This window comes from Schistocerca piceifrons, chromosome 3 (assembly GCF_021461385.2).
Source record: "Schistocerca piceifrons isolate TAMUIC-IGC-003096 chromosome 3, iqSchPice1.1, whole genome shotgun sequence".
In the NCBI taxonomy this organism is placed as follows: domain Eukaryota; kingdom Metazoa; phylum Arthropoda; class Insecta; order Orthoptera; family Acrididae; genus Schistocerca; species Schistocerca piceifrons.
In genome coordinates this window covers 23,184,433-23,198,416 of record NC_060140.1, presented here as the reverse complement: position 1 = coordinate 23,198,416, position 13,984 = coordinate 23,184,433, and the positions used below count along the sequence as shown (strand labels likewise).

General features: G+C 45.1%; 1 protein-coding gene and 1 non-coding gene across 2 annotated transcripts in view; both read left to right on the top strand.

The window, feature by feature from the left end:
* Positions 1 to 4,788: 4,788 nt before the first annotated feature.
* Trnal-caa lies at positions 4,789 to 4,863 on the top strand. Its single transcript has one exon. It is a non-coding gene; the product is annotated as a tRNA-Leu (tRNA).
* Positions 4,864 to 10,234: 5,371 nt separating this feature from the next.
* Positions 10,235 to 13,984, top strand: part of LOC124788367 (alanine aminotransferase 1-like) — a 73,544-nt gene continuing 69,794 nt past the window's right edge. The window contains exon 1 of the mRNA XM_047255631.1: positions 10,235 to 10,471. Within this exon, the coding sequence (XP_047111587.1) occupies positions 10,235 to 10,471 (237 nt within the window). The remainder of the gene's footprint in view (positions 10,472 to 13,984) is intronic.

Here is a 13,984-nt window from a genome sequence, read left to right as displayed (position 1 = left end):
ACAAATAGTGTCTAAAACAATATAAATATATAAATTTACATACCTTGTTGTTTGGCATCCGGTGCTTTCGGATATAACACTTTGTTAAGTTTCTGTTCCACAAATGTTTTCAATTTCAGTCCGTACTTTTCTGCAAAGGAATGCCAATTTCGTGAATGACTCCAATCAATAGCAAAGTGAATTATGGCTTTAGCATCCAACTGCTGTACTCGTTGCTTAAATTCTTCTTCAGTAAAAACACATTCTCGAGCTTCCTTTAATAAGCGGTTGTAACCAACGTCGTGTTCTTTAGCAATGGCATCTGCTCCACTTCCTGGTGCGTCTATATTTATAGGGTTTCCAGGCCCAACATAATCGCTACTTGGCAACGTTAATCCTTTATTTTTCACTCTTTCAACTAATTTCGTTGCGCCGTATGCTATTCCAGCACCTGCTAAAGCTGTTGCACCAGCAGCGCCAGCTATCTCACTTGTAGATGAAGAGGTGCTTAAGGCCGCGTCGTCCACTGCTGTTTCAGCCGTTCCAGATAGAAGCGGTCGACTTTCAGTCGTATCTGTGTCTATTGCTGGATGACCTCCCTCGCCATACTGATGTGGATGGCGCTGGCGCAGTCCAGTTTTGGCTTCTTCTGTCGGCCTTGGCTCTAATTCAAATTCCACAACTTCTTCGTCTAAACCGTCATATGCTGGGGTACGGGCCGAGTCTAATTTCATTAGCAGCATCCTTATACTGTTGCTCCTATTAACATTAAAATTATTCCCCCTCCCCGCCATTTCAGTATCGTCCACGGTCCTGGATGTAACGTTCCTCCGTCGTACTGTTTTGAACTACGTTGTCCTGTGCTTAACCACGACACTGTGCTGACTAAATTACATTTACTAGTATCTGTATTTATATAGGTAAAAGAATAAAAATCTGTCACTGCATGGCGCCATAAAATGAAAAATTTTATACGCGCCAACCTTTTGCTGGCGTGGGTGCTTTCCCAGATAATAGCTCTAACAGAGCTAATTATCTCAGCGACAGAGCGACAGTGGCTTCCAGACCTTCAGATCCTGGGGGACACGGTGAGCTTGGGGACTCGAAACGAAACGGCAGTAGTTTCATGTTTCAAGCTATAGAAAAAAGGATATAAAATTTATATCTACAAAATATGGAATTTTAGAAGTAAATGCAACACACTGTTTAAAAATTACATTAGGACTGAGCGAGCTGGCGCAGTGGTTAGCACACTGGACTTGCATTCTGGAGGACGACAGTTCAAACCTCCGTCCGGTCATCCTGATAAAAATTTAATCAACAAGAAAAATTCACTAAGATAAAAGAGTAGATCTAGAAAATTATAGAAGCCTTACTGAAGAAACTCAACAACGCCAGCAATGCTTATTTGTTGACAAATATTAGCGAACTCAGCCCAGGAACTGTCTTTTTTCTCATACACGGAATGGCTGTTTCATCTTCGTGATTTCCATTAATATGCACTTTTCCAGACACATACCTTCCTGCGAGATCTCGAGATCTCCTACCCAACTTGCGCTCAGGTTCTCTTTGTCCGGCCTGAGCATCACACATGTCTCTGGAGTACCTCCAGCAGTTGATTTGTGTGGCACATGTATTCTTCAAATTTGTAGATGCGACAGTTTTGCCGTCGATGTAAGCGACACAACATTCCTTTATCTCGGGTGTGATTACGCCGTGCAGGGCCCTCACAAATGCCGTACTTGAGTCCTTAAGCACATGTGGCACTTGGCTATACACATACTGTTCCCTTTCAAATAAGAAGGCAGTGTACTTCCAGCAGGTTGGATCGAGTTCAATTTGATTGAAACCGGCTGTAATATCAAAAGTGGACAGCGAAATTTTTCCGAGAATTGGTGCAGTATGTCCTGGACAGGTTCCGGCCTTGTTCCGTCTGCCTCAAGGTGATCATTTAATAATCTCGCATCGAGGCAACAATGGCCCGATCTGTCTTTCTTAGGAACAATCGCGAGCGAATTCACGTATTCCGATTATAAAATCGAGAGACAATCCACAGACAACAATTGGATTCATTTGGAAGGCAACTTGTTCCGTCGCTTAGCGACAACGAGATCTGTTTTTCTACCTTCTTCCTTTTCGCTCCAAAAGTGGGAGTTAGTAAGATTTCTTTTACGTATATCTCAGCCAATTTACTATTACTTTCTACCAGTTTTGCGCAGAAAGACGCTCAAAGTGCTGTCACTTACGACCCAGAATGCAGACATGCTCTCGTCTTAATTCCTTTTACGGTTATCTGAATGAGGGGACACCGACTGTCCGCTTTTTCCGGCAACTCCGGGTCATCACACCCCTGGTCAACTCGTCCCTTGCTTGTGATTGCCAGTACCGCACGATGCGCATGTGATGCCTCTTCTGTGCTGAGGCGTCCCCTGCGATATCGCACGACGTCGGCCATTCACTTGACACATCTCCGCCGGCAGTCTGTATTCTGGCTCTTCGTTCCTGCCCTGATCTGCCTGGTGCGCGGCGCCGACGTCTGTCTCACACTCGCCTATTCCCTTCATCTGTCCTTCGTCCGTTATAGCGCCAACTATACTTGCCATTGCGCTAATCGAACTCTTGTGGCGCCCTATTTTCTGTCCCCACTACGTTAGCATTTGCCGTACTTTATTTCTCCTGCTCCTCGATGTCGTCCGAGGATCTTCAAATATCGAGGAACTGTTCTCTCGACATTGCCCCGACGAGTGCACGTTGTATGTAAGCAGGAAAATGTGAACGCATCGCGCTACATCATTCCTGATCTGTACTTTTGTCGTCCAAATGCCTCATCTCACCAGAACGACAAAGAGAGTAGCGCATGTTGCCACGGATTGGTGCGGCAGTGGCGCATACTGCCCCCATGTATGCTCTTGCACTTGCCTGTGTGGCCAGGTTCTAGTACGTTCCCAGAAATTTTGAGCAGAAATCCTTATAACCACTGTTCACGCAAATTGTTACATAAAACCAGGCAACCTCCTCCCAGTCGAGTGCTTCTCGCGCAACAAGTAAAGCACTACATTCCGCCACTACTTTCACACGCAGATATGCGTCTAATTCTTTACGTATTCTTCGGGTGGGTACTGCGCATTCAATAAAATTAGCCACTGGTAAATCAGCCCGGTGTATCGGAAGCGCAGCCTGCAAATTCGTAGGAGTGACCTGCGTTATAATAACACTGCGGACACTTCTTCCTCAAGGACTGACACTCCAGTTGGTGTTTCCCTGGACTATTTACTTTCCTCATCTAAGCGCGTGGAGATGTTAGTCATCTTCGCGCTTACCGTTGTTTCTAAGTTGTCAACCTTGGTTTCACACTCTTTTCTCATTTTGTCCAAGTTGTTGGTGACCTCCGTCCGTTCTGTTTGGTTTCGGTCTACAGTTCATGCCTAAGTTCATCAATCTGCCCTTCAAGCTTTTGATTACAAGGTTTTACTCCAGTTTCCCGTCTTTCAACTCATATTTTATTTGCCTCCCTCATAGCTGTTAACTGCGATGTGCGGTTGTCTAATATCTCGAGAATTCGATACGGTGGACTCCGACTTTCCGTACGGCCCACAGACATGCCTTGTATTTCCTTCCTCGCTCCCGAACTTTTCTCAGTAATCCTCTCGGTTTCTAGTGCACTCCGAATTTATGTTCTCCCCACAGAAGAGCCTGTCGTTTCCTCAGTCAAATACAGGTACGAAATCCCCATTGTCTTGACGGTTTACGTATTTATCACTCTCCCAGGTATCAGCTGCATGGAAAAAAGGAATCACAAACTAAAAGCATTCCACAAAACGAACAGAGAAAATGCAACGCTGATGGCAACGTAGGTAGGAGCAAATAGAACACCGGAAACTTGGGACATAACACGTTCCATAACTACATCACTAAATATGGGGGTAGCTGTGAGAACAAAATCTGAATACACCAACTATCGCTATACCTACTTCATATGCTCATTTGCAACAGACCCAGCACACAAAAACACACCATCCTTGAGCCTGACATCATACACAAAGAAGTTAACACATCCTAATAAGGGAACGGAATTCCTCCAGAGTCGTGACTGAAAATTTAGAAGTTGTCACGATAGCGAAAACGTGAGACTGAAATCAGATCGAAGCCCGACGCTGGGCACCAAAATGTGGTAAACTAGAGGAATTGTTTGTGACATCACGTGACATAAGAATTATCAATGGCATCGCACCACACTGGTGGCGACATCAATAATGAGAAACTTCCTGGCAGATTAAAACTGTGTGCGGGACCGAGACTCGAACTCGGGACCTTTGCCTTTCACGGGCAAGTGCTCTACCAACTGCTCTACCAACTGCGCCCAAGCACGACTCACGCCCCGTCCTCACAGCTTTACTTCTGCCAGTACCTCGCCTCCTACCTTTCAAGCTTTACAGAAGCTCTCCTGCGAATCTTGCAGAACTAGCACTCCTGAAAGAAAGGTTATTGCGGAGACATGGCTTAACCACAGCCTGGGGGATGTTTCCAGAATGAGATATTCACTCTGCAGCGGAGTGTGCGCTGATATGAAACTTCCTGGCAGATTAAAACTGTGTGCCCGACCGAGACTCGAACTCGGGACCTTTGCCTTTCGCGGGCAAGTGCTCTACCAACTGCGCTACCCAAGCACGACTCACGCCCCGTCTCCGAAATAACCTTTCTTTCAGGAGTGCTAGTTCTGCAAGGTTCGCAGGAGAGCTTCTGTAAAGTTTGGAAGGTAGGAGACGAGGTACTGGCAGAAGTAAAGCTGTGAGGACGGGGCGTGAGTCGTGCTTGGGTAGCTCAGTTGGTAGAGCACTTGCCCGCAAAAGGCAAAGGTCCCGAGTTCGAGTCTCGGTCCGGCACACAGTTTTAATCTGCCAGGAAGTTTCATATCAGCGCACACTCCGCTGCAGAGTGAAAATCTCATTCTGGAATAATTAAATGAAATCAAACATACAGGGTTATGAGACGAAGGAGTCGATATATGAATGGAACCGATTGCTTACACGATTAAAACATGAAAACACGTAGGAATTTCAGTACTGTTTACACAAACCAAACCAGAACTACAAATCTCAGGGTGAAACTGACTGGGTTATTAAGTTATTAATAGGAAGGAGGGCGGAACGAATCTTCTCACCGTGATCAACCGTCGTGTAGTGCTGCGGCAGATGTTGTGCGCCTCGGAGCTGTGCAGTCCGTGTCTGGCGCTCTCCTCGGCATCCGCGGCTTTGCAGCGAGCCACAGGTACGGTCCCTGCCTTGCCTGCCCCTTGTAGGTTGTGGTCGAAGCTGTGGTGTCACGGTGTCGGAGGGCGGATACTGGCGATGCATGGAGACGCCCTGCTGCCGCGCTGCCTTACCGACTTACCATCTCCCAGCTCAACGGTTCCCCATAATTGTCTCCTCTCGCGGCGCTATCATTGGCGGACTCAGTTTGCAATGCCGCCCAGGGAATGATCGCCATTTCACGACCGTGCCTATCCGTGCAGGGTGGAAATTTCCTATCTTCCATCTAATGTGCGAGTTGGGAATTGGCATCTTTCTCTCGATTTCACTAGCATTGGTGGCACATTCTTTCGATGCTTTTCTGCATCCCGAAGTCGTTATGAAAGCAGCCGTAAAACACTCCCTTGTAGCCGATGTCCCTGCGTGAGGCCTGGACAGACTCATTTGTGGGATTCGTCTCGGAGTCTGCTTCTATCTGTGATTTCTAACGAGCGTCCTTATTGGCCAGAACACGTCTTTTTAAGAAGGCTGACTTCTTTCAAACGGCTCCCTGTGCGAATTGTTCGCGCTTTGAGTATGCTCCTCCCAGTGCCTGTGGTGTGCTGGAATCGTTGACACGTTCTTGCTTTCTAAGGCAGGTAAAACGACTGCTGCCAGGCCAGAAGAATTCGCGTGCTTTTGCATGTGTATTCTTGAGATCCCATCCTAACGGCTGCAGAGGTCCATCGGTTTTCGGCACACAACGTGACCATTCTTAAGCAAGGTGAGGGCGTGGCTGCACAACGGCTCCAATGTCTGCGTCTCGGTCGCTCACTGCACGGGGTCCACCCGCTTATTCCTGGGTCACTCGCGGTATGAGTACGGGGAGGTGTCAAACCCTGGAATGTGGCCACAGTCAAGAACCAGTGCTGCGGGGCCTCCGTGAAGGTGGAAAATGCATCTTCTCTTTGCCTTTGTGGTGTGGCGAGGCTTAACGGCGGAATTCATCTTTCATACCCTTTAATGGCCATGGGAGTTTGCTGTTTGAGAAGTCCCACTGACCCCCTTGTGAATGATCTATAGCCAAAAGAGGTAACAGAATTAACATCAGGGTTGCCATGTGCTGTGTTCACGCAAATATGGGCATGACATTATAATTCTTCTGTTGGCAAAAGAGATTTTAAACTTCGCGTTCAATATCAATGAAACCCTAAATTTAATTAAGAAAAATTTTGGAGGTACGATTTTGTACCTTGTGTAATGTGTTGTTTTGAATCGTTTTAGTTATTGTCAAGCCATGGCCCCACAAAGATACATTGTGACTTCATATGCAGGTTATAGTGGGCCTCAATACTGGGTGTACTACACACCAGTTGGGAGTGGCAATCTGGTTACGCATGGAAAATTGTAAGTAGTGATAAAAACTTCTGATGATCTGCATCCTAGGCCTTAGTGGATCCTTACATTATTTCATTCTCACTCTGTCGTACCTTAGCGTAAGTTTCTAAGGCACCTCGGTCACCTTAGCTGTCATTATTAATTTATTGTGCATTGCCAGCGTACTGACCGAGTTTGAGATACTGTTTTAATTACTAGAATTTTGGGTGCCTCACACTCGTGTGTTAATTTGTATTTACAATTATGTAAAGAACTTCTTGTTGCTGAAAATTTAACCTAAACGCCTGTTTCAGAGATTCTTTGGTTTTATATTAGCTAGGCTAATTTTGTACATTTTCTATTCTGTAAAGCTTAAGATTGTTTGAATAAATTGTATGTGCTTAGAGAAATTGAAAATGATGAAGGGTGTTGCAAATAAAGATGAACCTGGGGCTGACCCTTTCCAACTTGGTTTTCCTTAAACTTTTTTAAGAGACTGGTGAGACTCGTCATCCTTTTCCGATAGATCGTGAGATGGCCGGAAATTAACTTGAACAGTTAACGAGAGGACCGGACCGTGAAGATAATATCTTAGACCTGCTCCTGTTCTACTTGGCGTAGAACAGGAACCTAGTTATCAAAGTCGTTACAGTATCACTGAATCCAGCGGTAAACAGGAATACAACTGAAGGCAGGAGGTCTTTCTGTTTATCAAGAGCGACAAGAGACAGATATTAAATTACCTGATAGGTCATCGCGTAAATTTCCTCTCCAGCACTGACAATGTTGAGCATCCATGAACAAAGGTAAAGAGCCTCGTACAATACTCTTTAAACGAGTATGTCCCGAGGAAAGTTGTGAGGGATGAAAAACATCCACTGTGGTCTGACAACGGTGTTAGGAAGTTGCTAAGAAAGTAAAGAAAGCTTCACTGACATATTTCTAACGTAGCCAAAGCCTAGCGGAAAAACAAAAACTAAACGAAGCCAAAATTAGCATAAAGTGGGCTGCGCCTGAAGCATTCAACGAATACGAAAGTAAAACTCTGTCTATCAATTTGACCTAAGAAATTCTGGTCGTATTTAAACGGCTCTAAGTCATGTGGCCCTACACTCTGCAACCATAATGCCATCGAAACAGAGAATGACAGAGATAAGGTCGAAGTACTAAGAGTATTTTTCGAAAACTGTTTCACAGAGAAAGATCCCACTACAGTTCGTTCTTTAAATCGTCGCACGAATGCCAAAAGACAGGTATCGAAACAAATGGCCATGGTGTAGAATAGCAACGGAAGTCGCTCAACAGGGGAAAGGCCACTCGACCAAGCGGGACACCATTTCGATGCTCCGCAGAGTACAGGAAAGCAACAGTGAACCACAGGTATCTAGAGGAGTGAAGCGTTGCTAATGATTGAGAAAAAGCACAGGTCATTCCCGTCTTCGAGATGCGCCGTCGAACTGTCGTACAGGACTAAAGGGCTGTCTCCCTGACGTCGGTCTGTTGTAGAATTTTCGGAAGTGTTTTAACCCCTGGAGACCGAAAATCTCCTCTGCAGGAAGCGACATGGGTTCCGAAGACAAAGATCGTGTGAAACCAAGCTCGTTCTGTTCGTCCACGAGACCCGGAGAGCGGTAGACAAGGGCGCCCAGGTAGCTGCCGTTAGACGCAATGCTTCACATTTTACATTGTGTGAATCGTTTTTTGTCAAAATATTGTCAGCAGAGGTTGAATCTTTCTTCCCTAAACTCCAGATTCTCTCATTTTCAGACAATCTAGTATCAATCAGTGTGAAATGGTATATACCGGTCCGTCAGGCAGAGCTGTGACAATTAGGTTATCTGAACATGAGAGTAACTGCAGATTAGGTAAGAAAAATACAACCTTTTCTGATCATTTTTAACAGAAAATCATTCACATGTTGCAGAATGTGAAATTTTACATTCTGTTAAGAAAAGCATAGAGCCCACCCTTCTAGAAACACCGGAAATCTACGAGCACATTACACAGGATGCCGGTTTAAGTAAATGATCAGACCCAGTTTCTTTTTCCTTGTTGTTAAATTAAGTTTGTTACAAATACCAGACTCAAATCGTAAATTCTTCGTATTTCTCATCAGCCGATAACTTTATCTCCACATAAAAACTTTGTTTTCCCCTCTTTCAGTAAATTTAATTATTTCTGTTTGACAAAAACTGTAGTGTTTTCTATGTAAACACTACGTTATTTTTGTATCTTCTGTATAAATAATATATATGTTAGTCGCACATCATGTTCGTAGTAACTTCTGTCCCCTTGCAGTAGATGACGGAAGTTGTATTCGCAAATATCGAATACACAAGAACAGTATGCAACCCAGCCGGCATGCGAAAACGAAAGTGACTTTAAACCAAAGAGTTTGTTCAGTCAAAGCACAAAAGTGCGGTTTGAGTGCTCGACAGTCGCTACATGTTTATCTGTGTTTGCGACATTCACTTGTCACCTGAAAATGTCCTAACAGGCTGAAAGCCGGCTAGTGATCAAATAAACTAAATTTTGCACAACATTGAGAAGTGTTTTCCTATCTATTATTATTATTATTATCATTATTATCGCCAATTAAAACGTATTACATTTTTATTGTTTCTATTATTGAAATCGCAGGCATCTGCGCTTCGCGAGCGTGAGACCCACACCACATACGAGTAACAGATGATATCGAACACACACAAAGGACCATGCGAACAGTCAGGGGTTCGACTTACGAGAGGGCGCCACGAAAATGCCAAAAAAACCTGAATAGGCAGACTCTTGAAGATCGACGCAAATAATCCCGCAAAAGCATACTTTCAAAATTCGAAGAACCAGTATTGTATGACGAAAGTAGAAATATTCTCGAACTTCCTACGTATCGCTCGCGTAGGTATCTTGAAGATTAGGTTAACTACAGAGGGGAGACAGACATTTACGTAATCTTTATTTCCACGATGCACGCGCTGTTGGAACGGGAAGATACCGATACCTAACACGTGATAGTTTAGTAATCGCCTCTGACATAGACTTCACAGAAGTTTGCAGAGCACGTAGGTGTTTGTTACCTCTCTCGCGCTACCATTCAGAAGGGCGAAGCATCAGCGGAAGTCGACAGCTACAGGAGAGCTGCTTGGAAAGTGTCAACACGCGGTCGTCCTCACTATCAGCTCTGCTGCATGGACCGTTAGACTAGCGCGTTACCACGGACCTTCGGACCTGAACGTCGCCAGTGGAGGGACACTCAGTAGCAGACGATTCGTCCACACGAGTATCTGTGCGGAGGACGTGTCGAGCTCATTTACCCGTTGAGGCGTTGTTTCTGGCTCGATATTAGTCAACTCAAAAGACTTGCACCAGGCGACCGGTCTACCTGACGGGCGGCCCTAGCCACACGACATTTCATTTCACAAGTTACTGTGCGTGCTGGTATGACTTTTGTAACAAGCTCATCCGACAGTTACCAGTGAAACCGGCTGCAGTTCGAATTCCGTCTCAAGCCGTATACGGTCTGCAGTTCCTTGCTCAGCTCACTCTTAATATCGGGAATTCCGAATTAGCGAGAGCACGTTGAAATTCCAAGAGCAGCCATGGTAGGAAGCAGTGTGTTTCATTCTGTGCGGACCCTTAAAGCGCGCAACGCCATGCCGATATACAAACGTGTGAACGGGAGTGCCGCACTGTATTTGGAGACTGTAGCTATTCCTCCTCATTTAGCTCGCAATGTGATGACAGCCAACAGTATCGGTGGGGATCGTCCCAGCAGGCGAGCTAAGAGTGTGACTCTGGAAACACTCAACCCGTGCTTAAAGGAAATGCAGTATGGTGTTAGGGGACCACTCGTGAACCGTGCGTCGAAGATCGAAAAGGAACTGGAAAAGGTACGTTGAAAGCTGCAGTTTACAGTTTCAGTTATACATAAATGCAGTATAGTCATATATGTCAAAATCTTTGAAGGTTTTGTGCATTAGTTTCACGTAGTGGTATAATTTAGACTCTCTGTGTGCAATGCCATAGGGTCAATGACATTGCTTGCTTAGTATCTCATTTTTGTGAAGTACTTCAGTTTATCGCTGTGACCACCATCTAAAAGACGCCAGGCCTTTTTTGTCCTGTTGTTTTAATTCATTTTAATTATATTGTAGTAGTACAGCTTTGCAGCGCTTCCAGTGGCAAGAGGTGAAACGTACATTTGTCTGACTGCCTGTGTGCAGTGCGATAGAAAGTCCGTGCTTATACACTGAAGCGCCAAAGAAACTGGTATAGGCATGCGTATTCAAATACAGAGATATAGGCAGAGTATGGCGCTGCGGTCGGCAACGGTTACAAAAGACAAAAAGTGTCTGGTGCAGTTGTTAGATCGGTTGCTGCTGTTACAGTGGCAGGTCATCAAGATTTACGCGAGTTTGAACCTGGTGTTATAGTCGGCGCACGACCGGTGGGACACAGCATCTCCGAGGTAGCGATGAAATGAAGACTTTCCTTAAGGCCATTTCACGAGTATACCATGAATATCAGCAATACGGTAAAACATCAAATCTCCGATGTCGCTGCGGCCGCAAAAAGATCCTGCAACAACAGGACCAACGACGACTGAAGAGATTGCTTGAATGTCGCAGATGTGCAATCCTTGTCCAGACTGCTGCAGATTTCAGTGCTGGCCATCAACAAGAGTCAGCATGCAAACCATACAATGAAACATCATCGATAGGGGCTTTCGGATCCGAAGGCCCACTCGTGTACCCTTGATGACTGTACGTCACAAAGCTATACGCCTCACCTGGGCCCATCAACACCGACATTATGACTGGAAACATGTTGTCTGGTCGGACGAGTCTTATTTCAAATTGTATCGAGCGGATGGACGTGTACGGGTATGGAGACAACCTCTAAATCCATGTCAGCAGGGGACTGTTCAAGCTGGTGCAGGCTCTGTAATGGTGTGGGGCGTGTGCAGTTGGAGTGATATGGGACCCCTGATACATCTAGATATGACTGACAGGTGACACGTACGTAAGCATCTCGCCTGATCACCCGCATCCATTCATGTCAATTGTGCATTCCAGCAGGACAATGCGACACCCCACACGTCCTGAATTGCTACACACTGGCTCCAGGAACGCTCTGTTGAGTTTAAACATTTCCGCTGGCCACCAAACTCCACAGACACGAACATTATTGAGCATATCTGGGCTGCCTTACAGCGTCCTGTTCAGAAGAGATGTGCACCCCCTCGTACTTTTACGGATTTACGGACAGCCCCGCAGGACATGGCGTCTGTTCCCTCCAGACATTACTCGAGTCCATGCCACGACGGTTTGCGGCACCTTTGCATCCTCGCGGGGGCCCTACACGATATCAGGCAGGTTTACCAGTTTCTTTGGCGCTTCAGTGTATAACAGTATATGCTTCTGTTTCTGACTAAGAGATTATTCTATCACAGTTTTCGTCATCTACAAGACACTAGTTCTTATGACTAGAATGCCATTATTTGCAGCGTAGCCCGAGACTTAAGTCAGGTTGAAAGGTGACAGTATTGTTAACCAATTATGTTGAGCATCTTATTGAGTTGAATAGACTATTTATTCGCGCGCTTTCGAAACGAATTCATGTCGTTACGTCATTATCTTTACAAATTAGGTGTTCTGCCATCTTAACTTCCCGTGATCGCTTGCAACGGGCGTTCGAAGTAAAACCGTGGACGGCTCCTAGTAAAGTTTTGCCAGAAATGAACAGGGACTGTATTTGATTTATGATGACATGAGTGACTCTTGCCGCTGTCTGGAAACTGCGAGAAGCTGCCCTGGCTACGGTATACGGAATTCAGGCTGCAGCTTCCACTGTTGCTTTACAAAGAAAAATACAGGAATATTGTGCTAACTTAATCTTTGTTCTACTGAAATCATTATTGAAATGAATATTAGTGTAAGTGGCGATGAAGAAATAGCTGAAATCCTTACAATCGAACAAATCTCCTGGGCCCCGTGGTATCCCTATCAGAGTCTAAACTGAATTTACGGCTGAATTAGCTCTACTTTGAACCATAATTTATTGTAGATACCTCGAACAAAAAGCGTGAGCATTAATTGAAGGAAAGCAGAGGACACATCCATTTAGAAGACGGGTAGTAGAAGTTATCTATAAATCAACAGTCAATATCCTGACATCGGTTTGTTGTAGAACCTTACATCTTGAGCTCAAACGTAATAAGGTATCTCGAGCAGAATGAGCCCCTCCAGGCCAACTAGCATAGATTCTGAAAACATCGGTCACGTGAAACCCGAATCACACTTTTGTTACATGATATACTGAAAGCTTTCGATCAAGGCAGTCAGGTAAATACATTATTTCTCGATTTGCGAAAAAAGTATTCAATTCAGTACCACATCAACGCTTATTATCAAAAGTACGATCGCACGAGCGTCCCAGTTACTACATACACTGATGTTGCCCCCTCACCCGCGGTCGTCGAGAGAATTCAGGCTGCAGCAGCCAATGTTGCTTTACGAAGAAAAATACAGGAATATTGCGTTAAGTTAATCCTTGTTCCACTGAAATCATTATTGAAATGAATATTAGTGTAAGTGGAAATGAAGAAATAGTTGAAATCCTTACAATCGGAGTTCGCTCCAAGACGTAGCAAACAGCGAAAGTCTACCCAGGAGCCAATCGAAAGCCCTCCCTGGTTCACCTGACACAGATTTCAGGTCCTGTCTTTGACTGAGAATAATCATCATCCAGATGCAGTCGCTTGTCATTTTTCAGCCTGCAAGAGCCGGGAATTCACAGAGATTGGGACTACTGGTAATTGGAAGTTCAACTGTTAGTTGTGTAATCGGGGCCTTAGGGACGCAACTATCAACGATGGGAGGGGGAGCAAGAGGAGAAAGAGGATGAGGAGTAGTCACAGAAGTGGAAAGGGTCTTCCAGATGCCATAAATAGCACAGAGTGCAGTCAACTATAGGTGATGGTTCATTTCGGTACAAATACTGCGTGCCATATTGCGTCAGAAGAGATTCTGTCTGGTTTTTGGAAGCTATTTGAAGTGGTAAAGACTGCCATTCTTCTTCCAAGATGAAGACAGATCGGTAGTATCGTCAACAGGACCAGTTGTGCATGTTTGGTACAGCTGAGTGGAGGATCCGAATCAGAGGCTCAGATGGTTTTGCGGCTGTGTAGGATGCAGATTCCTCGACTTGCGCCATAGGATAGTGGTTTTATAGGTTCCGCTTAATAAGTCAGACACAGGAAACAGCTACACGTGTGGATGAACAGGGCGGTGTTTTAGGTTAGATGATTGGGAAAGAACAAAAATGGCTTCAGTCTCGAACGATTCAGGTGAAACACAGGAAGAGGTAGACGTAGGAACCACAGGTAATACAGTTGTAACTCG